At 41.5% G+C, this 26,597-nt stretch overlaps 1 protein-coding gene across 7 annotated transcripts; it reads right to left on the reverse strand.

The window, feature by feature from the left end:
- Positions 1–887: 887 nt before the first annotated feature.
- Positions 888–26,571, reverse strand: phka1a (phosphorylase kinase, alpha 1a (muscle)). 7 transcript variants are annotated; one of them, XM_061960891.2, is made up of 34 exons: positions 25,645–26,571; positions 23,277–23,435; positions 23,160–23,207; positions 22,906–23,074; positions 22,749–22,831; positions 22,584–22,664; positions 14,288–14,386; positions 13,773–13,919; positions 13,325–13,378; positions 13,127–13,249; positions 12,961–13,056; positions 12,781–12,888; positions 12,632–12,710; positions 12,433–12,567; positions 12,248–12,357; positions 12,030–12,174; positions 11,870–11,948; positions 9,781–9,947; positions 6,747–6,908; positions 6,581–6,675; positions 6,363–6,508; positions 6,146–6,299; positions 5,888–6,046; positions 5,696–5,825; positions 5,541–5,642; positions 5,340–5,455; positions 5,096–5,131; positions 4,759–4,794; positions 3,909–3,938; positions 3,662–3,706; positions 3,396–3,557; positions 1,974–2,027; positions 1,684–1,884; positions 888–1,605 (listed from the first exon to the last, which is right to left on the reverse strand). In XM_061960891.2, exons 1-34 carry the CDS (start codon positions 25,720–25,722, stop codon positions 1,432–1,434), a joined length of 3,762 nt encoding a protein of 1,253 aa, XP_061816875.1. In that variant the 5' UTR covers positions 25,723–26,571; the 3' UTR covers positions 888–1,431. The 7 variants fall into 7 exon arrangements, with proteins under 7 accessions (XP_061816875.1, XP_061816876.1, XP_061816877.1 ...); XM_061960892.2 differs by lacking the exon at positions 3,909–3,938; XM_061960893.2 differs by lacking the exon at positions 5,096–5,131 and having other exon boundaries at positions 25,645–26,569.
- Between the last annotated feature and the right edge of the window lie 26 nt (positions 26,572–26,597).

Consider the following 26,597-nt stretch of genomic DNA (forward strand, 5'->3'; position numbering starts at 1 on the left):
TTATGTAATTAAACTACTAAATGCATGTTAAAAATATGAAATTAAAATAATACAAACATAATGATTATCAAGTAACGGAGCTACGGAGCTGGCCGGGTGTATGGAGAACCGGAATGATTGGAGACTCCGATGGAAGCTCGTCTGAGGATGACTGAGAGAAAGAAGTAATGCAAATAAAATATACAATTAAATATATTATAAATATCTAAATAATGTCATGTATTTAGAGGCCAAATATTGGAAAATATTTGGATAAGTAAGCAAGTGTGCCTAACGATGTGCACATGTATTGACATGCATGTATTGGGAAAGGTACAGATCAATCATTTCAGGGCTGCACAGAGTCTGTGTTTATTCTTTTCTGTTTGCTCTTGTCCTGGATGTTTTTTCACCTCAGCAAAAATGTATTTTCGTCTTGCTGAAGTCGCCGGTGAACTTCGAACCCCAAATACGATTCAACTGGCTTCATTAAACGTATTTTATAAACGTATACATCAGAAAATTAATGGATGAAAATGATATAAAAAATCAAAACACAGGAAAGTGTTGAAATATCAGCCTTTCAATTGATTAGCTTGTTGGTTTTATTGATGACTGTCGCTATCTGGTGGCCACTTTGTGTCCTTTTACCTATCAAGGGTGTCCAAACTTTTTTCCGCAGAGAAAAAATGAAGGATACTTAAAAAAATATTTTTATAACAAACATAAGTAAAAGTTAAAGAGCCTGCATGTCAGCTTTGTTATTGAGAACAAAGCATGCTATTATTAGGAGTATTGATTATTAGCATCAACATAACTCTGTCTTGCACTTTTTTCTGCTTCTTTTTTGTAGTATGTGCACGCAGGCCAATAAAAAATGAGAAGCCACATTCAAATGATAAGAAATGCTAAAATTGTCTTTTATGTTTGCCAAAATAATTAATTTTATTACGTCTGTAGAGCTAAATCACAACAATATGCCTCGAGTTGAACAAAATAAACCAGATAAACAATCTTTTACAGCAGCAATCTGATGACTCTCGGCCACAAATATAGGAAAACATTCACTGCATTCACAACTAACCTTGACAAATATATGTGTAAACTACACTTAACTTTCTATAATTAAAATAATTTGTTTTAATATCACAAAAACATGCTCCCATTAAGTCTCTCATACAACTGTAAAAAAAATTTTTTTAAAGATGAACTCAGCATTATTAAAGGTTCATGTATCTTTAAAACGTGAGTTTAAATGAGTGCTTTAATGAGTTAGGCACTCATTTGAGGACTGTAAGATAAATAAAACAATAAACTCAATCAGTGTTTGAACATCCTCCAGCATGTGCTTTTAAGCAATGACGTGTTAGCACCGGCTGTGACCAAAGAAGAACATTGGTGGAGGTGACAGAGACCAGGATGCTTAACAGGAACTTAGTAAATGTTTTAAACTCACTGTACGGCGCAGGAACCGCTAGGCAGGAAGTCCTGCACGTACGCCGCCACCGCTTTGGTGAGGTAGGTCATGCTCCCGAAGCGGCCGCTGGGGGCGCTGTCGTACAGCAGCATGCAGACGCCAGTGGACGGATCGCGTTCCAGGATGTGCTCCTCTGCTCCGAGGTCTTTCTGAAAGGCCGATAAAAAGAAAGAGAGATCAAAAAAGGTGAGTGAGGACAACATTGACCAGGGGGCGTGGCTTCTAACCTGGTCCTGGCAGAACATCTCATTGGCCAGCTGTACGATCTTCTCGACGTGGATAATGGAACCGATGCTGGGGATGTCGACGTCGGCCAGCATAGTGAGCACCAAGATGGCCTCCACCAGCAGTTGGCGGTACTCGGGCTGCGGGACACGATTCAGCACCGTCTCCACGTGGACGGAGAACTTGATCTCGCCCGGGGTCATCTGGCGGCAGGCAGAGAGGAAGTAAAACCTCAGATCACAACCCACATTGAAAAAAATTCACCCAATGGTGACGTGTAAAGAGTAGAAACCTCTCTGGTGGTGGACGAAGGAAGGACAAAGCCATCGATCGACAGACCGTGACACTAGAAAGACAACATGGACAATTTAGTTAAACAATAGTAAAAACGTATCATTTGAATCATTTGTATTATGCCGTTTTTTTAAATCTCTATTTGATCACACATGTACACGATTACATTTCTAATCAACGGCCTGATGTCAAAATGACATATAAAATGGAAAAAAATATCTTAAGAATAATAAAATAAAAAATATATCTACTGTTGGGATATATTATGTTGGGATATAATTAAGATAATGAAAGATGAAGTGATTAAGAAATGTTTAGTATATATATGCTTAGAATAGGCCGTGCAACTAATCATAACCTCTAAGTTCCAGTTGAAACTGGGTCCAAGTTCAAGCACATTCACTCTTATCGTCCACATTCTTGCTACTATTCACGTGGCTTCTTTGCCGAGGTCTGAAGGACAACACCAGATATGAAGTCGGATTACAGGAAGGAGAAGGCAGAGGAAGCCACCTCATTGCATATTCATACATTGTGATATGTATTGTAAGAGCGCGAGGGGAAAGGCGCCTCCGGACGGCCTTGTGTAAGTCGCCGTATTGAATGCTACTCGGGACAGATAGCGCTCAGACAAATTGTATTAGAATTGTATTCAATAGGGAATAAATACTTCTGATTTTAAGTTTATGCATCGTGTCCTCTTTAAACATCTTCTGGCTCTAGATTAAACTAATATGTCGACACTACTTTTTAAACAGATCTGTTAGGAGCATGATAAGACAAAAGTGGTGTTGAATGGCCACTTTAAAAAAATATTGCATATACAATGATAAAATATTTTACTAATCAAATGACATAAACAAATTTTTACATGTCCCTATAATTACGTCCATTATTAGACAATTAAAATCAATTAGCACATATAAATTTAAAAAATATTTAAACAAATTGTAATACAATACTACTACCGAATATCAAACTACCAAAAAAATAAATGGTAATATTTTAACATTTATTAATATTTACATGCATAATTAGATTTCAATTGTGTTAAATGACCTATAATGAATATATTTTAAAACATGTATTAAATATAAAATTAACTACAATTTTTACCAAATATTACTAATAATAAAATAACTTTATGTATTTATATTTTCTTAAGTGCCTGATTAAAATATTAATAACTAATAGTTAATTTACTAATGTTAATAATTTAATTACATAATTTGTTTAGTTTGATTAGCTTTACATTTATTAATTTTATGTGCATGGTAGATTTTAATTATTATTTCCTATCTAATAACAAAAATATATGTAAAATACATGTGAAAATAAAATATGTCAACTAATGGAATTAGTACTAAAATCTAATGCTTGAAAGACGAGGCGACCTTTAAATATGAGTGTGACAACTCACTTTCTGCAGAATCTTCCAGACTTTCTGGTAGAAGCCGATTGGTACTCGGTTCAGCGAGCCATCCAGGCGCCTCCTGCGCAGCCACTGTCCATGTCTGGTGTCCTTCGCCACTGAGACGCTCTCCGGAATGTCCAGCGACTCTATGGATGGAAGTCTGTACCTCTGAGGCGGGAAAGAGGCAGATCAGGTGCTGAGAACATTTTCAATCCCCATGGTTGAAACAGTGTTTCCATAACAACATAGGACACCGAGAAAAAAAACTTTACCCCTGACTCGATGTTGCTGATGTCCAGTGAATGAGATCGAAGGCTCTAAGAGGGACAATATGCAGGAAGCAAAATGAAACAAGTGGCAGGTAAAGCTGGAGGCAAAAGACAGCCAGAAGCGAGACAATTAAGGACCTCTGCAGAGAAATCAGGACATAGAAGGCCAACAAACAAAAGTGTCTGAAGGTGATTGGAGCAAGCAGAGAGTCGATGCTGAAATTCAACACTGATGCTGAGCTTGTATCACCTTGCTAGGAGATGCCACACTCTGCTCCGGCTAGGAGGGAAGAAACACATTTTGGGTCTAAATAAATGACTGCATCAATGATTTAAAACTTAATGGAGCCCTTATCCCCCTCACTTTTAAAATAATATTGAATCACTAGAATAAATGTCTCTCAATTAAATACTCCATAAATCTCCAAATTGTGCAGAGGGTAAATCAGCATTCTTCTCCTCTTGGCTGAAACGTCTGGATTTCGCAGCCTGTAACCCTGAACACGCCTACTCTGTTTTGTTAAGTCAGGGCTCATGTAGGCTACAGCAAGGAGACAAGCCCCCTTCAACCTGTTAAAAGTCCCATAATACACTTTTTTGTGTAAGTGCAATTGCCAAAATCAAGCAATAACACTGTAAAGTGCTTTAATTAATAATCCCTAAGCACACTTTTCATCCACTGTTTACACATAACTGTAACTCCACATTTGTCCAACGTAGTGGATGTCGTGTATCACATAGCAACTTTTAAGAGGCTCGTCTCTGAAAAGGGGAGCCAACAAGTGAGGGTGATGATACATTTTTGTGCTCATAAACAGACTCAAGGGACACATATTAATGTTAGAACACAATTTTTTTGCATAATAAAGGGACCTGTAAGTCAAGCACTACATTGACACAAGTCTTGAGACACCTCTAACTAATTGGTCGAGCCTTTTAGGATTAGCGTAGGCTTCCAAGTTTTGAGGGCCTGAAGAAAATAATGTACGCTCTAAAATCTTGGAAAATATATTCTGTTGGCAGAATGTGTCCCAATACGTGTGCGTATTTACTGCATTGTGACATTGAAAGAAATTCGATGTCCTCGTATGAATGATCACCTTTACTGCGTCTGTCAAAGACACTCTACGATCCGCCTGCAACAAAAACAAACTGTCATTAAACCTTGTATTTTAGTCAAAAGTTTCATCTTCAAATCAAACGCCTCCTCCTCATTCATCAGGCAGAAGTCATCTGAAAAGAGTCATGAATGAATCATGCTGATTACGACACAAAACTCTTTAAAACAGCCACATGGCAAATTAACTTCCCAATTAACAACTGGTAGCGAGGCGCCGACTCACTGGATTTATTTCATCCACACACTCGTATTGACCGATGCTTCCCACCACCCCCGATTAAAGACAGTGAATTATCACCCACGCATGGCATCATCACCTTACTGAGCCCTGTCAGAGACATCCTGTGCTCCAGCTGCAAAAAAAAGACCACAGTGCTTTCACCCCAACTGTGAGGTAATTTCAACCAACCAGAAGCCTGGCAAGAGGCGAGTTAGAGAAAACGCACAATGGCCAATCTAGGTAATTTTTCATTTTAGCCCAGTTTTTCCAAAAAGTCTGTGTAAAGATCAAATGATGCCGATGCTAAAATGCTACCACCAACAATGTAGTTTGCTGCCTACCATCTTCATGTCGCTTTTGAGCTTGCTGATTCCGGCCCTCTCGCTCTTGGTGGCGCCCACGTTGCCAAGGTGATGGATGGAAATGGCGGGACTGACGCCGGCCTCCGAGTCTCGCACTGCGGAGGAAACAAAGAGCGAAGGATCCTTGTGGCGTCAACCCAGCAAGACAAGACGAGGTGAACATTTGACGGGTGGACAGACCGCTGCGCTGAACGCCAAACTCCTTGCCACTCAGGATGTGGTGGAGGAGGTTCTTCAGCTCCGAAGGGCTTAGACTCATCAGGTTCTCAGTGGCCTCCTCCCCTAAAGGCAAGCACATTTAATCTAAAGACAAGAAAAAGTTCTGTGGTCCTTACCAGAGCAGTCCAGCGACTGGCCGAGCTCCGTAGCCATGACCTGGATGATGAGCCCGATGCGGAGCCGAAACATCTCGCTGAACAGGTTGGGCTGTGTCCTGATGCTCATGGCCAGGTACACCATGATCTCCTGAGGGGTGGGAGTCGGGATGAAAGCGATGAAAACCGAGGGAGGCGGATGACGCGGCTCACCTGGGTGAGTATGGCCACGCTGATGTTGTTGTCGCTGGCCTCGTCGATGAGCACCGCCAGTTCGTCCGGAGGGATGGGAGCGGTGATCGTCTTCTCTCGAGGCTCAGGGGGAAGACCCACAGTGAGGTGCTTCTGGTGGGCCAGCAAGTCTGAGCAGGCCTGGCGGAGAGCACAGCCAATCATAAAGCAGCTGCTGCGTTCTGTTCAACACTTTTAATAAACGTTTTTAGTGAAAATTCAATTTTCTGCGTTCCTCACCGAGTCCAGCTCCTCCACCTTCTTCCTCAGCATTCCGGATATCATCCTGATCAGCCCCCAGTCTTTCAGCTCACCCGCCTTCTCATAAAGGTCAGTGAGCAGCGAACGCACCGTGGGGCCTTTGCCGTGTAAGTGCGTATCCCACTCCATGCCCCTGTGTTTGAAGTTTTTAACTTAACTTACTCACTTCATCCGTTCATCTGACAAAGAATCTCACTTGTCCTTGAAGAGGATGTAGAGGATGTCAGCTTGGTCCTGCAGACTCTGCGTGCCTTTAAGGAGCATAACCAGTGCCTCATAATTGATGGCTCCGCTGGCATCCCGCGGCACGCCACTTTGTGATGTCACAGTCACCTCTGGGACCTAATATCACAAAAAGAGCAATTTATGATTGCTGGTTTGCGTTGGTCGACTCACAACCTAATAAAACCCCACCTGAGTGTCTGGCGGTGCGGAAGAGTCCGGAAGGTTCAGATTGAGTGATGGCTGATGGGAGCGAAACAGCTTATTGGGCAGGTACATGTTGACTTCTGGAAAGACAACAGCATATTTGGGATGTTGTTGGGATTCGAACCCCAATCCAGATGAGGGCTCGGCCCACCTTGCACATTGAGTTCCTGTGCTTTGTTCATCAGGGTCACCATCTCTTTTGTTTTAGTTGCTACGGCTTTGAACTTCCCCAGCCCGCCAGCCTTCAGTTTGGGCTTCTTGGGGGCCGAGTGGGCCAAGAGGTGGTCCAGGTACTGGGCGAGGTCATCAGCCTCTGCGGGAGGGGGCATTGTTGATACAGTCACAATCATTTTTTCACCCATCATCTGCCATGCAGTTAGAAATGGGTACCTTTCACATTCGAACCAATACGGTACCAATTCCCGGTGCCTGGGAATTGATATCTGTACTCAACAGTACCAATTTCTCTATACTTTTGTGTGTGTTAATAAATATTACCGTTTTTAATAATAATATCAATAATTTTTTATTGCAACATTTAAAAATGAGCCGATTATGATAACTTCTGTTCAGTTGTTATATCTTGTTTTATTATTACATTTCTGAGGCAATTTCTTTGTTGTGTGGAGTTTGCATGTTCTCCCCGTGACTGCGTGGGTTCCCTCCGGGTACTCCGGCTTCCTCCCACTTCCAAAGACATGCACCTGGGGATAAGTTGATTGGCAACACTAAATTGGCCCTAGTGTGTGGATGTGAGTGTGAATGTTGTCTGTCTATCTGTGTTGGCCCTGCGATGAGGTGGCGACTTGTCCAGGGTGTACCCCGCCTTCCGCTCGACTGTAGCTGAGATAGGCTCCAGCGCCCCCCGCGACCCCAAAGGGAATAAGCGGTAGAAAATGGATGGATGGATGGGCATTGGGTAGTTTAGCAAAGTCCGCTCTCAGTGCTGCTAAAGTGATGGCTAAGTGTTTGAGTTAAGGATGTAACGATATGAACATTTTATATCACTGTTTTTATGACCCAAATTAGCACCGTTATTACAATCGCAATATTATTGAATGTGCTCCAAAAGTGATTATACACACACTGAAATCCTTAAGATTTTTTTAAGAACTACAAAGAAAATAGACAAATTGTTAGAAAACCCACTATTTTGCATGTTTTGTATTACCTATTCTTCACTGATTGTGTTTTAGTCTCAGTATTTTATCAGTTTTAATAGCTAAACTTTTATTGTTTTAAATAATGATTTGTACTTAAGTACTTTAAGATGTATTTAAATGAAAAGTGCATTGCAAATACAGTATATTATTATTTCTGGAGGGGGATCTACTCTTTGGTTGTCCTTTTCTTTTCAGTGGACCTTGAATGCACCGCAAAAACTTGTGATATGCGATACCAGTGATTTTCTTTCCAATCTGATACCAAGTAAAAGTCAGGCTGGTATCAACAATACCGATCCAATTCTGCTAAAATTAAAAAAGTTGTGTGTCTCAAATCCATCCATCCATCCATTTTCTACCGCTTATTCCCTTTGGGGTCGCGGGGGGCGCTGGAGCCTATCTCAGCTACAATCGGGCGGAAGGCGGGGTACACCCTGGACAAGTCGCCACCTCATCGCAGGGCCAACACAGATAGACAGACAACATTCACACTCACATTCACACACTAGGGCCAATTTAGTGTTGCCAATCAACTTATCCCCAGGTGCATGTCTTTGGAAGTGGGAGGAAGCCGGAGTACCCGGAGGGAACCCACGCAGTCACGGGGAGAACATGCAAACTCCACACAGAAAGATCCCGAGCCCGGGATTGAACCCAAGACTACTCAGGACCTTCGTATTGTGAGGCAGATGCACTAACCCCTCTGCCACCGTGAAGCCTCAAATAATAACATAAAATTTAAAACGTTTTGTATTTCAAATAATAACATATCTCATAGCATAAAGAATACAAGACATAATAATTTATTAATTTCAAACCCTGACGTATCGGTATATTGAAGCAGTGGCGTGAATAACAATATAGTCAAGCTAATACAACAGATCATACAAAGTATACGGAAATGGTGTTTCAAACCACGCAAAAAAGGAAATGAGTGAAATAATAAAAATACTAAATATGTTAATTATAAATAACTACCATTAGCATAAAAAATTATTCACACTTCAGTTACATGAACATGTTAACGTGAATATACTGAACATGAAAATAAAACTCCACTAAAGCATCCAACATTGAAGCATTGCCTCATTTACAAGTTTAGTTACTTTTTTACACTGTGTTCCTGTTAATGGTACATATTATCTCAGATACATTTAGTATCAAAAGTATCCATACTTTGAATCGAGAATCGATATTACAGCATAAATATCTGGTGTCGGTGGTGTCGATATTTCAGTATTGATTCCCACATCACTAGTAAAAACACCTGTGCCTCGTATGTCTACGATTGCTCATTCTGTGCCATGACAGCACAGCATGTAGGTTCAATGTGCACAAATGAACATCTTAGTTGCTCAGACAGTAATGTGTTTATATAAGTTTAGATTGGGGTATGCTGTTTCTTAATGGGGAAAGACATTAATGTCTCTTGTTTTCATGTTAGCATTTAAGCTAGCGCCAGTCAGTCCATTAGTTTTGAAGGTTCTCAAAAAAGTTTAATTAAATTTAAAACGGCAATACTAACCGTTGTTACCGTTTATCGATACACCCCTAGTTAGAGCCAGCTGAGTCGTCACGCACAATTGGTACCGATATAGAACCTTTGGGTTTAAGTGAATCTGTGCCCGTTAGGACCGGCGGGATTCGGTCGGTGCCAAAAAAGTACCAGATTTGGTGCCTATCCCTACATGCCGTACATTAGCAGCCTATTTGACATCATTCAAAGCCAAATGCTGCCTACAAAGCAATGCAATATTAGCTCTTTTAGCAGCTCATGTCAGCAAAGAGATGCTAAACTATGTCTGGCCAAGACCTTCCCAAGCAAATGACGATGTAATTAAAAGTAAGTCCTCTTGGTGTCGCCATGCCAGCAGAGGGAGGATCACGGGGTCAAGGTGGAGCTGGAAGTGTAATTTATCAAGTTTGGTCATTAAGTCATTAGAAATATAAAAAGAGGGAAACAAATGGTTAAAAGGACACAGAGGCCACCCATAATCCCTTCATCCTCTGTCGTTTCCTTACCATCGTCATTGCGCAACTCATGCACGTATCCCTCGCCGTCACCCGTTTCAGCATCACCATCATACTCCTCGTCATGGCCCATGCTGCCCAAAACCTTACCATCCAAGAAGCTGAGGTGAGCAAAACAGGAAGTGGTCAAGAACTCCGACAGCTTCCCCGTCTGAATCCTGCAGAGGGAACGCCAAAGGGAAAAGTGTAATGGCAATTTTTCTAACTGCTACGATGAACTGGATTATAAACTGGAAAATACCAAAGAACTGTATTTTTGGATTTTATCTTGCGCAACAAATATATATATATATATATATATATATATATATATATATATATATATATATATATATATATATATATATATATATATATATATATATATATATATATATATATATATGTCTTAATTATATTATCTAAAAAATAGTGCTCGATAACGTGGTAGAGCGCAATATATGTATGTGTAGGTTTTTTTTCCCACACATACATACATACATATATATATATATATATATATATATATATATATATATATATATATATATACATATATATATATACATATACACACACACATATATATATATATATATATATATATATATATATATATATATATATATATATATATATATATATATATAAAAAACATATAACAATATATTAAAAATAAGATAATAATATATAATATAATAATAACATATAACAAAAATAGACAAACATACTAGGGATGTGCCAATCAAGGTTTTATGCTGCTGATTCCGATCATACGTGAGTGTGATCGGTCGATATCAATACCGTGCAAATGTATTAAAAGGGTCATTTTATGATTTATTCCTACGTTTAAAACAATTCCTTGTGGCCTACATCACATGTAATGGTGTTTTTTTTGGCCAATCTTTTGCATTGATTATGTTTTACAGACCATCTATAATCCGCCGTCTCTTCAGGATGCACGTGCCTCCACTTCAACTGCGTTTTTTTCCCGTTAGTCATGTTGTAGTTTTTAGCACTTGTATGTCGAGTCTACTGACAGAGGATATAGGTTCAAACTCTACGCTACTTTGTATTAGAAATGGCAATAGCGGAGGATGCATGTGCATGTACGAGCTAGTCTGCCCCACAACAAGAGGATAGAGAGAAAGAAGGAGCTTATTGACTACAGCTACGGATTACAATGGCGGACTTGACTAAAGCTCTTCGTGTAAAACTTAACCATATATAGAGATATCCGCTGATGTCACCAATGGGGAAAAATGTCACAAATGGGGCAAATTCCAAATGGCTTGATTGGAGGAAGTATGACAGAAGGCAAGATTATTTTATAAATATCTCCGCTATGCTTTCATGGTTTGATATTAACATTTTTCCGTCTGGCCTCTATACCATACAAGCCTAATTGTTGGATTGCTGCAGACATGGTTGTCCTTCTGGAAGGCTCTCCTCTCTCCACAAAGGAATGCTGTAGTTCTGACAGAGTGACCATGGGATTCTTGGTCACCTCCCTGACTAGACTAAGATGAAGCAATGTACAGAGACATCCTGGATAAAAAAAAAACAACGCTTCCCATCCAATCTGATGGAGCTTGAGAGGTGCTGCAAAGAGGAATTGGTGAAACTGCCCAAAGATAGGTGTGCCAAGCTTGTGGCATCGTATTAAAAAACACTTAAGGCTGTAATTACTGCCAAAAGGTGCATCAACAAAGTATTGAGCAAGGCTGTGCCTGCTCCTGGCTTTCTCTCAGTGTGTAACATGTTTAGCCTCGGCCTCAAGTGTAAAATAGCTACTAACCGCTTGTCAGCCAGAGAGAATCTGTGTTTGTGATTGGCATTAAAAAATGTTAATCGGCAATGGCCGATCACATACGTTTTCACGAAAGTTGGCCGATACCGATCGTTTGGCACATCCCTAAAACATTCGATTCCATTTGACCGTCATTAAGGCTAAAACTCAAGACGACCATGATCTCAAGTGTTATAGACACAATGACTCATCTTTCCTACATGATCCACACATATAAGCCTAAGTTATTAACTTGAATTGTGAATGACAGAAATTTCTATTCCAGAAAATAAATTAAAACTGTAAATCCACCTCGCTCCTCCGTAGTAGCCGTCTTGTAGTTTCTTCAGTGTCGCCAGCACAGCGGGGTCCAGGTTTGTGTGGTCTTCGGCTGAAACGCATCAAAGAACAATGCTTAGAACAAAAAAGAACTGCCTGATCAAAACGTGAGGGACCATCTCGGTGCACTGACTCAGCATCGTCTGCGAGATGGGGAACGTGACAGTGGGCCTTCCTGTCATCCTCCACCTGGACGACAGGTAGGAAATGTCTGTCCTCAGCATCTCCACGATCATTTTATTGTCCAAAGCCAGGTAAAACTGCTGGTGGTCCAGGAACTATGAAAAGATGGGATGGCGCATGACATGATTTCTTTGGGAACAATGCATGAATTTTGATCACGTGACGCACCTGAGGCGTGAATGAGAAGATGGTGTTCCTGATGATATAGAACTTGGAGGTTCCCAGCACGCCGATCCTCCTGTAGGGCCGTCCTGTCAAACCGAGCCTCGGGTTCCGACCTGAAGAAGTCCGAGCATCACTGTCCACTGTCACTGTCACTGTACTTTTTCAAGACAGTTTTTTGGGCAGGTTACCAAGTCGGGCGTAGATGTGGCTGAGCACCCTTGAAGGCTGCACGTGAATTGGGTGGATGTCAGCCACCATCTCCACGTCGATACCGTTCTTCAACAGCAGCTCTTTAATCTCCTCTGTCTCGGCCAGAACGGACACTGCAAGGATGGAAAATTGTGTCACAATGTGTGGTGCCAAAACCTCCTGCAGGACATGGCTCACCTTGTACAACAACATCCGGCTTGGGGATGGTGGAGAAGCGGCGATTCAGAGGGTCGATCTCTCCAGGGGCAAGAAAACCCTAGGGAAAGAAGTAGGTGGCGTCAAATTAAAAAGTCCTGAATAGTGTCTTAATTGAGATCCACGATCACCTCAGACAGAAGCTTTCCCAGGATGTACAGAGACTGTCCCCACTTCAGGGGACACTTTCCCATTGGAATCCTCTCCACTGTGTGAGGATTCATGTACTCCTCCTGCACCTGTTTGGAAATGTGTTGAAACAATTAAGACAGTAGCTAAAGGATTTGATCAAACTTGGTTTGAAGACTAACTTTATCCGGTGGGACACTGTAGAGCTCCGGTAGCAGTCGTATTCCGTCCTTCTGCTTGATCAGGATGCCCTCCAGAGCCTCCTGGTACTCCTGCACCTACAAGGCCGACCACCAGGATAGAAGGTGTAAACACAAACTGACTGATATACAAACTCTCCAGGCTTACCTGCTCGGGACTGTTGATGAAAATGCCATCCAGGATGAGGTAGGTCCAGAAGAGCGGCCACTCGCACTCAATGTTCTCAAACAACTTCAGCTCGGCTGACTCGTAATACAGACGATTGGGATCCTGAGGGGGCCAAAAATACAAAAATTAATCAATTTAATCAGAGTTCGACATGACTTTCCCTTTGACGTCGCTGACCTCTTTTGGGGTTTTGTGTCCATCTCGGAGGAACCTGCAGCAGCCGTAGCGACCCTAAAGAGACACACAGACAATCATGTAGCACTCTTTAGGGCTACTGCTTAAAAGTTAAAAGTTAAAGTACCAATAATTGTCACACACACACTAGGTGTGGCGAGATTATTCTCTGCATTTGACCCATCACCCTTGATCACCCCCTGGGAGGTGAGGGTAGCAGTGGGCAGCAGCGGTGGCCGCGCCCGGGAATCATTTTGGTGATTTAACCCCCAATTCCAACCCTTGATGCTGAGTGCCAAGCAGGGAGGTAATGGGTCCCATTTTTTTATAGTCTTTGGTATGACTCGGCCGGGGTTTGAACTCACAACCTACCGATCTCAGGGCGGACACTCTAACCACTAGGCCACTGAGTAGGCTTAAAACCATAGCTGATACCGTAGACTGTGGGCACCTGCAGCTTGGAGATGATCTCTTCCTTGGTCATGTTGACGATGCTCATGTCCTCCACAGCAAATGCGGGATAAGAGATGATGGCCAGGATGCCGGCATCCACCTCTTTGGAGATGGATGCTCTTGGGAGCATAGAGGTCAGGATGGACTGATGAATATATTGAAAGAAGAAAAAAAAAAAGATAAACGGTAAAATTACTTGAATTGTGGGCGACTCTCCTGAGCTACTTAGTCGCCGAGAGGCTGAATAGAAAAGAATGTGGATAAATGAAGCACTTACATGTGGAAAGGCAATAATATACAGCAAAACTAGGCAGTCAGAAAACGTAGGAATCCTCTGTTCACCCCCTCTCAGTTCAAACACAAAACTTACCAGGTGAACAGCTGATTTTACTACTTCCGGTGCTGACTTACCACCACATGACTCACATCCCCATATGTGGCCATACAATGAACAAATAGACTATAGCGGCCAAAAAGAGCTGTCCTCTACACAAATGAATGATTGGGCGCAACCTGGCAGTGCTGGATGTCGTCAGCCAGAGCATGAACCACCGATCCGGGTCCACCTTTGGCTCCAAAAAGGTTGAGGTCGTCTAGTGCCTCCAGAGCTGCCTGAAAGATAAAATGTTTGAAACATTTTTGGAACCCACTTAAATTGGATCGGCTTAAAATTATAAGTCCCAACAATAGTCACACACAGACTAGGTGTGGTGAAATTATCCTCTGCATTTGACCCATCCCCTTTTCCGCCCCTGGGAGGTGAGCAGTGAGGAGCAACAGTGGCCATACTCGGGAATCATTTTGGTGATTTAACCCCCAATTCCAACCCTTGATGCTGAGTGCCAAGCAGGGAGGCAATCAGTCCCATTTTTATAGTCTTTGGTATGACTCGGCCGGGGCTTGAACTCACGACTTTCCAGTCTCAGGGCACTCTAACCACAAGGCCACTGAGCAGTCGAATTAACTCCTTCGTGGAGAGTGGGGGCACAGATTCGGTGACCACAGATGATGCAAAGTCGGGACCCAGGGTGGACCACTAATCTGTGCATCAGTTGGGGACGTCTCTGCGCTGCTGACCTGTCTCCACTCAAGATGATCTCCTGCTGGCCCCACTATGGACTGGACTCTCACACTATTATGTTAGATCCACTATGGACTGGACTCTCACAATATTATGCTAGATCCACTCGACGTCCATTGCACCGGTCGGCCAGGGGGGGGTCCCCACATCTGCGGTCTCCTCCAAGGTTTCTCATTGTCATCCCATTAGGTTGAGTTTTTTCTTGCCCTGATGTGGGATCTGAGCCGAGGATGTTGTTGTGGTTTGTGCAGCCCTTTGAGACACTCGTTATTTAGGGCTATATAAGTAAACATTGATTGATTCATTGATCATGTTATTTCCTATTACTAAAAAGCAGCGTTTCCTATGCAAACATTTTTGTGGCCCACAATAGATAAACTTGGACCTTTTCAGAATGATGGTGCTACCTTAAGGCAGGAGTGCCACATGGGTGGTAAAGTTAGGACAATTCCAAGACTGCTGACTGACAGGGCCCCCCGAAATAGGGTTGTAGTGACAACAACTGTTGGCCCCATGTGATTTTTTTCATAGTGGTGCTCTGGCCTGTTGCCCTCACTCATAAACATTATAATGGAATGTGATGTGTATTTAGCTTGTCATTCTACCTCTGTACTATAGATTGTAACTCTGCTTTAACACACTTCAAAAGCAGCATCTGACAAAGAATGTGTCTCTCTTTTTAAAGGCAGCTTCGTCTTGTTTGTGGCATAAAAAAAAGCGACAGAATAAAGTTACTTTCTATTTCTAAACATATTTGCTTTGCTTTTTCCATTAAAAAAATGCATGCACATGTGTCACTTCCAATTATGCAAATCCTATGAAAAATTGGTCTGTTTATGCTGACATGTGTTTGATATTGTAAATGTATCATTATCAACAAATGACAAAACTACCATTTAGGTACACAAAACGTGCACACAATGACTGTGCAAAGTAGGCTACCACGTAAAAATGGATTCTACTAAACTAACTAACAAAATGCATCCATTAAAAAAAAAATTTGATTTTTTTTTTGGAACAGTAGAAGGATTTGCACCTATAAAAAAGTTGTTTTTATTACTGTAGTCAAGAATAAGGATGTGCCAATACATTGTTTCTACTATGCATAATGATGCAGCATGTTATGGAAATTACATAAACACAACCCCAGCTCCCGGAAGTTGGTTAGAAAGAAAAAAGCCGCTCGGACGAACTGTATTGTAGCATCGTCTAGTCATCTACCGTGACGTTTAGGATAACAAGTATAACCAAGTATTTGTGATATTATTATTATAAACACTATCGCAGACAAACTATGTAGAGCGGCGCCGTGATCGCTTCCTGGTGTCCCAATGTTTACATCATAGAGTGGTCTGCTGCTCCTCGCTTCCTTGCTCCCTGCAAGTTTATTGTAGATCATAAATCATGCCTCTCACTTGAAAAATAGATGACTGAGAATATAATCCGACAAGTTGGAACACTTTGACCGCCATTTCAGACCTGGAACTGGCGAGGACAACACGGAAAGCCCCATTTTTTCCTCAGGATTATGAGACATTTTTAATCTAAATGGAAATATATGAACATCCTAGCAGTCTGCATCCTAATGACAGCAGACATTGCACAGTAAGTGCTGTTTTATTATGTTTTTTTGCCTCTCATGAAGAGTGCAGTGAGTAGTAATCAGTGATGAAGAAAAAACACAAAAAGCGTTGTGATGAGTTTTTGAAATTAATGCGCCACGTATGCTTGCAATGATCAAAATATGTAAATATTAAATGTTATTATAAATGTGCCTGTTACTACATTACATATACAGGTAAAAGCCAGTAAATTAGAATATTTTGAAAAACTTGATTTATTTCAGTAATTGCATTCAAAAGGTGTAACTTGTACATTATATTTATTCATTGCACACAGACTGATGCATTCAAATGTTTATTTCATTTAATTTTGATGATTTGAAGTGGCAACAAATGAAAATCCAAAATTCCGTGTGTCACAAAATTAGAATATTACTTAAGGCTAATACAAAAAAGGGATTTTTAGAAATGTTGGCCAACTGAAAAGTATGAAAATGAAAAATATGAGCATGTAAAATACTCAATACTTGGTTGGAGCTCCTTTTGCCTCAATTACTGCGTTAATGCGGCGTGGCATGGAGTCGATGAGTTTCTGGCACTGCTCAGGTGTTATGAGAGCCCAGGTTGCTCTGATAGTGGCCTTCAACTCTTCTGCGTTTTTGGGTCTGGCATTCTGCATCTTCCTTTTCACAATACCCCACAGATTTTCTATGGGGCTAAGGTCAGGGGAGTTGGCGGGCCAATTTAGAACAGAAATACCATGGTCCGTAAACCAGGCACGGGTAGATTTTGCGCTGTGTGCAGGCGCCAAGTCCTGTTGGAACTTGAAATCTCCATCTCCATAGAGCAGGTCAGCAGCAGGAAGCATGAAGTGCTCTAAAACTTGCTGGTAGACGGCTGCGTTGACCCTGGATCTCAGGAAACAGAGTGGACCGACACCAGCAGATGACATGGCACCCCAAACCATCACTGATGGTGGAAACTTTACACTAGACTTCAGGCAACGTGGATCCTGTGCCTCTCCTGTCTTCCTCCAGACTCTGGGACCTCGATTTCCAAAGGAAATGCAAAATTTGCATGGTTGGGTGATGGTTTGGGGTGCCATGTCATCTGCTGGTGTCGGTCCACTCTGTTTCCTGAGATCCAGGGTCAACGCAGCCGTCTACCAGCAAGTTTTAGAGCACTTCATGCTTCCTGCTGCTGACCTGCTCTATGGAGATGGAGATTTCAAGTTCCAACAGGACTTGGCGCCTGCACACAGCGCAAAATCTACCCGTGCCTGGTTTACGGACCATGGTATTTCTGTTCTAAATTGGCCCGCCAACTCCCCTGACCTTAGCCCCATAGAAAATCTGTGGGGTATTGTGAAAAGGAAGATGCAGAATGCCAGACCCAAAAACGCAGAAGAGTTGAAGGCCACTATCAGAGCAACCTGGGCTCTCATAACACCTGAGCAGTGCCAGAAACTCATCGACTCCATGCCACGCCGCATTAACGCAGTAATTGAGGCAAAAGGAGTTCCAACCAAGTATTGAGTATTGTACATGCTCATATTTTTCATTTTCATACTTTTCAGTTGGCCAACATTTCTAAAAATCCCTTTTTTGTATTAGCCTTAAGTAATATTCTAATTTTGTGACACACGGAATTTTGGATTTTCATTTGTTGCCACTTCAAATCATTAAAATTAAATGAAATAAACATTTGAATGCATCAGTCTGTGTGCAATGAATAAATATAATGTACAAGTTACACCTTTTGAATGCAATTACTGAAATAAATCAAGTTTTTCAAAATATTCTAATTTACTGGCTTTTACCTGTATACTTACATCATGTATATAAAACCTCAATGGAGGTGTTTGGATCTATAGGCAGAATTGAACGGCTCCCGTAGGCTCCATTTGTAAGCAGACTTTTGATTGCATTCATTTAATATTTAGAATGCTTTTTTTTCTTTTTAATCCATTCGTCGTCATGTCTTTCATAATGATTGTGAACTATAGGCAAAATTCCCCAAAAAGAGCAGTTCCCTTTTAAGTAAGTAATCTAAGGAGTGTGTCTGTCTTCATAAATATGCAAAATATATACGCCCACAATACTGGGAGGAGAAAATTCTAATTACATTATTTAGCACACGCAGTGTAATTTATCAAGGCTAAAATTGCACTGCGGAGCTGTTTTGCGTCTTTATTTAGTGCGCCTAAAAAAGACGTGCAAACTGGCATGTGCGCAGAATTGGCTGTGGGAATGGAGGTGATCGTGTTGCAGCTCCTTCCTACGTATGCTTATCAGCATATAAGGACTGTCAAAAATAAAAGTATTAAGAACAAATTCAATTAATGTATTTTGGTGTCTGCAGCTGTTTTGAATGACATTCGCTATTTCTAATACATATGAAAAAACTTGGATTGATATACATTTTCTTGGGTCTGGAACATTGCAGCGCGCCCTCGGAGTTAGGGCCAACATCTGCCAGAGCGATCCTTTAACGTGCTAAAAAAGTGGGTTCCATTGTAGATGCAATGCAGGACTGCTTCTAAAATGCCCAGAAAAAGTGGTATATGCCTGCTGCATGTTTCCAAACATAGCAAAACACTGCAGGTGGGAGCATGATAACATAAATGTGGAGTAAATAAGTGTGACCATGGTGAAAAAAACTCATTTCAAAAGGGCGAACTGCACCGGGTATCAATTGTAAACGCAGTCCTAGTAGATCACCTGCAACACGCTCAATAGTACCCGTCATTTTACAGTTTGCACACTGTGTTTAGCGCATGGTATTTGGATATGAGTAAATCCGACACTTTGAGTAATAAGAGCAACTTTAAACACAAAGTAACGTGAATAGGCTTTTTATATAAATGTATTATAATAAGCTGCCATTACAAGTTCAATTAATCTATTCGCAACATAAAGAAGGAGAATAAACACGTAAAGACGACTGTGAGTGTCTCTTAAAAAGACTGCGTCAACAACTCTCCATAACTTTCTTCCTCATTTGGCTGCGGCCACCGTGACACTACCATCCTCTGTCATCATCATCACTTGCAACTGATTCTTTATTAGTAGCATCACCATTCGCGGGTACAAATATTTTCAACAGGTAACTATTTAATTATTGGAAGTGTTTAAGAGCAGAGCGTTTTTTTGACTGTGTGTTAAAGGTCAATAACAGTGTGTGGAGGGTTTATGAAGACCTGAACTACATACACTATTCTCATAAATCATAAAAAAATAACATCCCTACTTCGCAGAAATCAAATATTATAGGGTGGTCCGAAACGTAACTCCCGCAATAATTTATGACTGTGTGTAAGAGGTTACAACAGTTTATGGAGAGTTCATAAATAGCTAAACTACATACAATATTCATCCATCCATTTTCTACCGCTTGTCCCTTTTTTGGGGTCGCGGGGGGTGCTGGAGCCTATCTCAGCTGCATTCGGGCGGAAGGCGGGGTACACCCTGGACAAGTCGCCACCTCATCACAGGGCCAACACAGATAGACAGACAACATTCGCACTCACATTCACACACTAGGGCCAATTTAGTGTTGCCAATTAACCTATCCCCAGGTGCATGTTTTTGGAGGTGGGAGGAAGCCGGAGGGAACCCACGCAGTCACAGGGATAGCGTCCCTACTTTGCAGTAATTCATAAACCACAGGGTGGTCCGGAACGTAACTCCCGCAATAATTGAGGTGAACACTGTATGCACAAATGAAGAAAAACAATGGCAACAAATTGCCATATGTTAAAAAAATCTTCTGTCGCTCATTCTTCGTATGTCTCTGTCTCAAGTAAATCGACATAAACAGGTCACACTGTATAGTAGGTTTGTGCGATATAGACAATATAGGCTCCAGCGCCCACCACAACCCCGAAAGGTACAAGCGGTAGAAAATGGATGGATGGATGGTATTACAGTGCATCCGGAAAGTATTCAAAGCGCGTCACTTTTTCCACATTTTGTTATGTTACAGCCTCATTCCAAAATAGGAATACATTCATTTTTGTCCTCAAAAATTCTACACACAATACCCCATAATGACAATGTGAAACTGTTTAAAAAAAAAAATCACATTTATGTATGTAAGCCTTTGTTCAATACTTTGTTGATGCACCTTTGGCAGCAATTACAGCCTCAAGTCTTTTTTAATACGATGCCACAAGCTCGGCGCACCTATATTTGGGATGTTTTGCCCATTGAACAATGTGATTTTGGTTAGTTATTTTATTTCTAATACATTTGCAAAATTACAAAAATAACTTTTCACATTGTCATTATGGGGTATTATCTGTAGAATTTCGAGGACAAAAATTAATGCATTCCATTTTGGAATAAGGCTGTAACATAACAAAATGTGGAAAAAGTGACGCACTTTGAATACTTTCCTGATGCACTGCATATACAGTTGGCTGAAAAATTCTAGCTGTGACCTGCAAATTTGACCATGACAAGCAAACAAACGTGTCCTCAACACAATGTAGCATTTTCGCTGGCAACTAATTTCATTAAAATGTGTATTTATTAAACAAGAAAGAATCCAATCAACAGTTGTGTTACAGTTCATGGGGCCGGACTCAGTTAAAAAATGGTTTGCAGCAGCTTCCTGCTGTGCAGTACAAAAATAATGAACATTTAAAACAAGAAAAACACTCAAGCCAACGAGAGACATCATGCCTGCATCACATCCACACAGACTTCAGTCCAGGTCTATCAGTGCTCACAGGAGAAGCTGTGCAGCAGAAACCTTCTGTCCTTCCACAGTGCAAAGCCACTTCTAAGTCACTAATCCTCGCCTCCATGGCGGAAAATAAACAACATTTCTTATAAAGTATCATCCCTGGAGGATGAGGAGTAGCTAAAAATGCTACACGACACACCATAGGAAGATAAACTAACCGCTAAATGCAAGCTAGAACTTTTGAATGTAAACATGTGGGTGGATCAATACAAATATCGACAGTAATATTACCAAGTATAATATCAGTATGCGGTCGATAATACAGTTGTTAGATCGATATTTCTTTTAATCAAAAAATATTTTGTCGTTTTTATTATTCTTTACAAACTTAGAAAATAAGTCCCTGGACACAGGAGGACTTTAAGGGCAAAAACCAAAAGATTTAAATCAGACCCAATAGTATAAAATAATTGAATAATGTATTCAATATTGTTACAACACCATTCTGTGTTTTGTCTGATGATTGTTGTGTTAAAAAATGTAATCATTTTTTTATTTTTGATATCAGTATTGGTATGACCAACACTGCCCCTGTACCTACTTTGTATTGAATCGATACCCAAATTTGTATTTTAGCCCAAAACTAATGTAAAGCCCTGTATAACAGTTTAACAGAAGGGATGATTGAACCACGTTCCAACAAAAAGTAATTGGATATTAACAGTAAATAATCAAGTACAAAATAATATTTGACAAAATAATACAACAGGAAATGACGCAACATGTTACCGCATACATCGGCAGCCAAATTAGGAGTTTTTGTAGCCTATTTTGAAATGGTTCTATTATCATTTACATACCAAGTAATATATTGTGATATACAGTATATCATTATCGCAGGAGGCTGTTATATATATTGCAATATACATTTTGGGCCATATTGCCTATCCTACTGTATAGTACTTTTTGCACTAACCTTTGTTCCATAAATACTGTAACTGTACAGTGTGCAAAGACAAGAAAGTTGAATCAATACAAAGCAAACCTATCAAACTTTCTGCAGTGACAGCAACTGCTAGAGTAGTAATTACATTCCACCGTGGAGCCTGATTCCTAATGTCTTAATTTAGCCTCTGTGCATTTGTGAGCATGTTTGTGCGCGTGTGTTATTTCGGAGTAGGAAGCCATTCTTGGAAGACACGGGAAATCTGATCCCGCCTGACAGCCACCAGGCAAAGTTGAACACTCACAGTGACCGCCACGCGGTTAAATAAGGTTGTACCTAATAAAGAAAAGGGACACTAATAAGCGAGCAAGTCCTCTCTTGAGTCTGACTCCTGAGTACACAGGTCGTTTAAAGAGCATCCTAAAGGTCAATGAAGCGACTGGACACCTTTAATCCATATTTGAACTATAGATCAGCAGTTTTGACTCTCTGTAAAGGAAAGTCTCTCCTTCTAACGGCACAGTTGTTTACCTTGGCAGTGCCTATGGAGCTGGCGTTGATCTCAGTGATGCCCTGGTTGGTTTTGTCCCCTCTTTCCCACATTCCATAATCCTATGAGCAGTCAGAGAGAGTGGGACACAGTAAATAAGACACAGTGCGCCTTCAAGTATGAAAAAGCTCAAACTCGCCACTTACAGCCACTTTGTAAGCCGCCTCGATGTAGAACATAAGGTTTTGCACAACGTCCACCTCGTCCTGGGTGTAGACGATATGAAGACCTAACACACACACACACACAGTACATTCAGAGCCTTGTTCCAAAGTGGTGAACAAAAACAGTAGAAATCCTAACCAGAAGCTGTCATCTGGGCAAGGAAGAGCAGGAAGAGCGAGGTGGCGTCCACTTGCAGGTGACCCCATTGGTCGTCGCCAACCACGGTTGCGCAGGTGCTGGTGTTGTACTTAGCATGGAGGGAGTCGGACGTGCTGCGACTGTACTTGAACTTCTCCACTTTATCCAGCTGTGAGTCGACAAAATATGCTGTTTTAGCTTTGATGAAGACCACTTCCTGCACAACGAAAAGGTAAAAAGACAAGCCGACGTACCTGCCTCATTACGCACTGCAGGATTCCTCTCATTAGCTTCACTACACTCTGCAGGGAATCATGGAGAAGGTTAGTCTTCCTTAGAAAGAACACATTCTGAAACATAAACGCATGTACCTGCTCCAGTTCGTAGGCTTTGGCCTTGTCTTCGTCCCGGTCAGCGTTCTTCCTGTAGGCAAGGCTGAGGGCCCACACGGACAAGATGCTGTAAACATTGTCTCGGACCCAAGCGTCCGGCTGGTCGCTGCTGCCAGGTAGGAGGCCTGTGACGGGATCCTGTAGACCGGGAGACATCCGTATTCAAATCATTGAGCACATAATGAAGACATAATCTGCACAAAGTGATCGGAATTTTATATTCCACATTTACGTTCAAATGGTAAATGGTAAATGGGTCGTACTTGTATAGCGCTTTTCTACCTTTTTAAGGAACCCAAAGCGCTTTGACATTATTTTCCACATTCACCCATTCACACACACATTCACACACTGATGGCGGGAGCTGCCATGCACGGCGCTAACCAGGCCCATCAGGAGCAAGGGTGAAGTGTCTTGCTCCAGGACACAACGGACATGACTAGGATGGTAGAAGGTGGGGATTGAACCAGTAACCCTCAGATTGCTGGCACGGCCACTCTCCCAACTTCGCCACGCCATCCCCGTTCAAGTAGAAATGGCTGCCCTATGTTTTAGTTTCTTACGTTGTTCCTGTTGTCATTAACACTTTTTTGCACATTGTTACATTTGTGCTTTTTGGATGCTGCCACAGATTCTGCGTCTGCGGTTCAAACAAACCACCCACAATGAAGAACCACTGGTTGATACACTTTATTGCCAAAAGTTTTTGGCCACCCATCCAAATGATCAGAATCAGGTGTCCTAATCACTTGACCCGGCCACAGGTGTATACAATCAAGCACTTAGGCATGGAGACTGTTTCTACAAACATTTGTGGAAGAATGGGCCGCTCTCAGAAGCTCAGTGATTTCCTGTGCAACAAATCCACTCGTGAAATTTCCTCGCTCCTAAATATTCCAAAGTCAACTGTCGGCTTTATTATAAGAAAATGGAAGAGTTTGGGAACAACAGCAACTCAGCCACAAAGTGGTAGGCCACGTAAAATGACAGAGAGGGGTCAGCGGATGCTGAAGCGCATAGTGCAAAGAGGTCGCCGACTTTCTGTACAGTCAGTTGCTACAGAGCTCCAAACTTCATGTGACCTTCCAATTAGCCCACGTACAGTCTGCAGAGAGCTTCATGGAATGGGTTTCCATGGCCGATCAGCTGCATCTAAACCATACATCACCAAGTCCAATGCAAAGCGTCGGATGCAGTGGTGTAAAGCACGTCGCTACTAGACTCTAGAGCAATGGAGACGCCTTCTCTGGAGTGATGAATCACGCTTTTCCATCTGGCAATCTGATGGACGAGTCTGGGTTTGGAAGTTGCCAGGAGAACGCTACATTTCGGACTGCATTGTGCCGCGTGTACAATTTGGTGGAGGAGGAATTATGGTGTGGGGTCCCCGCGACCCAGAGAGGGACAAGCGGCAGAAAATGGATGAATGGATGGGTTGTTTTTCAGGAGTTAGGCTTGGCCCCTTAGTTCCAGTGAAAGGAACTTTGAATGCTCCAGAATACCAAAACATTTTGGACAATTCCATGCTCCCAACCTTGTGGGAACTGTTTGGAGCGGGGCCCTTCCTCTTCCAACATGACTGTGCACAAAGTAAGGTCCATAAAGACATGGATGACAGAGTCTGGTGTGGATTAACTTGACTTGCCTGCACAGAGTCCTGACCTGAACCCGATAGAACACCTTTGGGAAGAATTAGAACGGAGACTGAGAACCAGGCCTTCTCGACCAACATCAGTGTGTGACCTCCCAATGTGGTTTTGGAAGAATGGTCAAATATTCCTATAAACACACTCCACAACCTTGTGGACAGCCTTCCCAGAAGAGTTGAAGATGTAATAGCTGCAAAAGGCGGACTGACATCATATCGAACCCTATGGGTAAGGAATGGGATGGCACTTCAAGTTCATATGCGAGTCAAGTCAGGTGGCAAAATAATTTTGGCAATATTGTGTATCTGCATTGTTTTTTTCACTGCATCAAAGGGGTTGCAGTTTCGTACAATGCTGTAGTTTACTGTCTGAATGTTAATTCGCGTTCAAGAAACTTGGCAACTCTTTCAGCAGTGACTGCAACATGTTTCAATTCAAATGCAAATCCTTGTTTGGAGCGCTTGTGATAAGAAGGGTCTTTCATTACAGCATGATTAATGCCAAGGGTTCACCTTACAAACACACATGTGAGTGCATGTTATGTCTAAAGAAGGTGCAAACTATTTCCTGGAGTTACACAAAAAGGCAATTGTGTAATATCTGTTTACTACACTTTCAAGGTGTTGCAGCAATGGAAAGAGGAATGTGGTTGTTATTTGAGTTATTATATGATACTACTACGTTGATTCCACACTCACCTGGTGCTGCAGGATAGTTTGATGTACTATGCGGGCATAGTTGTCCAATTTCACGCCCGAGTTGCTCCTGCTTCTCATAGTGACAAGCTTTGTGGGAAGCTCGCTTGTAAACAGTCAACCAGATTGTTAATTTCCCAGATGAAAAGTCATTTCTTCCCTCTAAAGTGGTTAAAAAAAGAACTTCCACGGAGGAGTCTTGTAGACTGGGTGATAAACAGTAAGCAAAAGTTGACAACAGGAAGCCAGGGAAAAGCGGATGTGTAGAGTTACCTCCAAAATAAAAGCGTTATTTCAAGCGTCCATGTGGATGTTAACAGTCATGGCTGTAAAACTACATGATAACACTTCACTGTAATACGTAGGGGTACTTTTTTAATCACATATATTCAAATTACAACGATTATATACTGACATACGCAAGACGGACACATGTGCAGGAAAACCGGATGTGTACAGTTACCTTCAAAATAAAAGCGTTATTTCAAGCGTCCATGTGGATTTTAATGGTCATTTTTTTCAGGCAAATTCTAACATTACATTATGATACATATTTGATATATTTCAATAATATTACAACCATCATATTTCGAGGGTTAGCGTGATGTCGATGTTGCGCCTTTAGCGATGTAACTCCAAACACTGGCAGTGCCTCACAAGTGTGGTACCGTGTGTCATATATAATATATATATATATACATATACCCTAACCCTATTACACCGTGGATGAGATGTGACGACAGCATACAAACCCACTCGAACTGTCAAGAACTAGCGTCTGCCCAGAAGAATAAAGACTACAAAAACTCCCAGAATGACCTTCGTCAAATTTAGTCCAACTCTAAAAACATACCCTCCGGAAACATTTGATTGTGTGTTGAGCTCAGTCCTTACAGCTTATTTCAGAGTCTAATGATCACTATCATAAATGCTAGTAAAATTAATAAAATACATTT

This window comes from Nerophis lumbriciformis, linkage group LG05, assembly GCF_033978685.3.
Source record: "Nerophis lumbriciformis linkage group LG05, RoL_Nlum_v2.1, whole genome shotgun sequence".
Taxonomy (NCBI): domain Eukaryota; kingdom Metazoa; phylum Chordata; class Actinopteri; order Syngnathiformes; family Syngnathidae; genus Nerophis; species Nerophis lumbriciformis.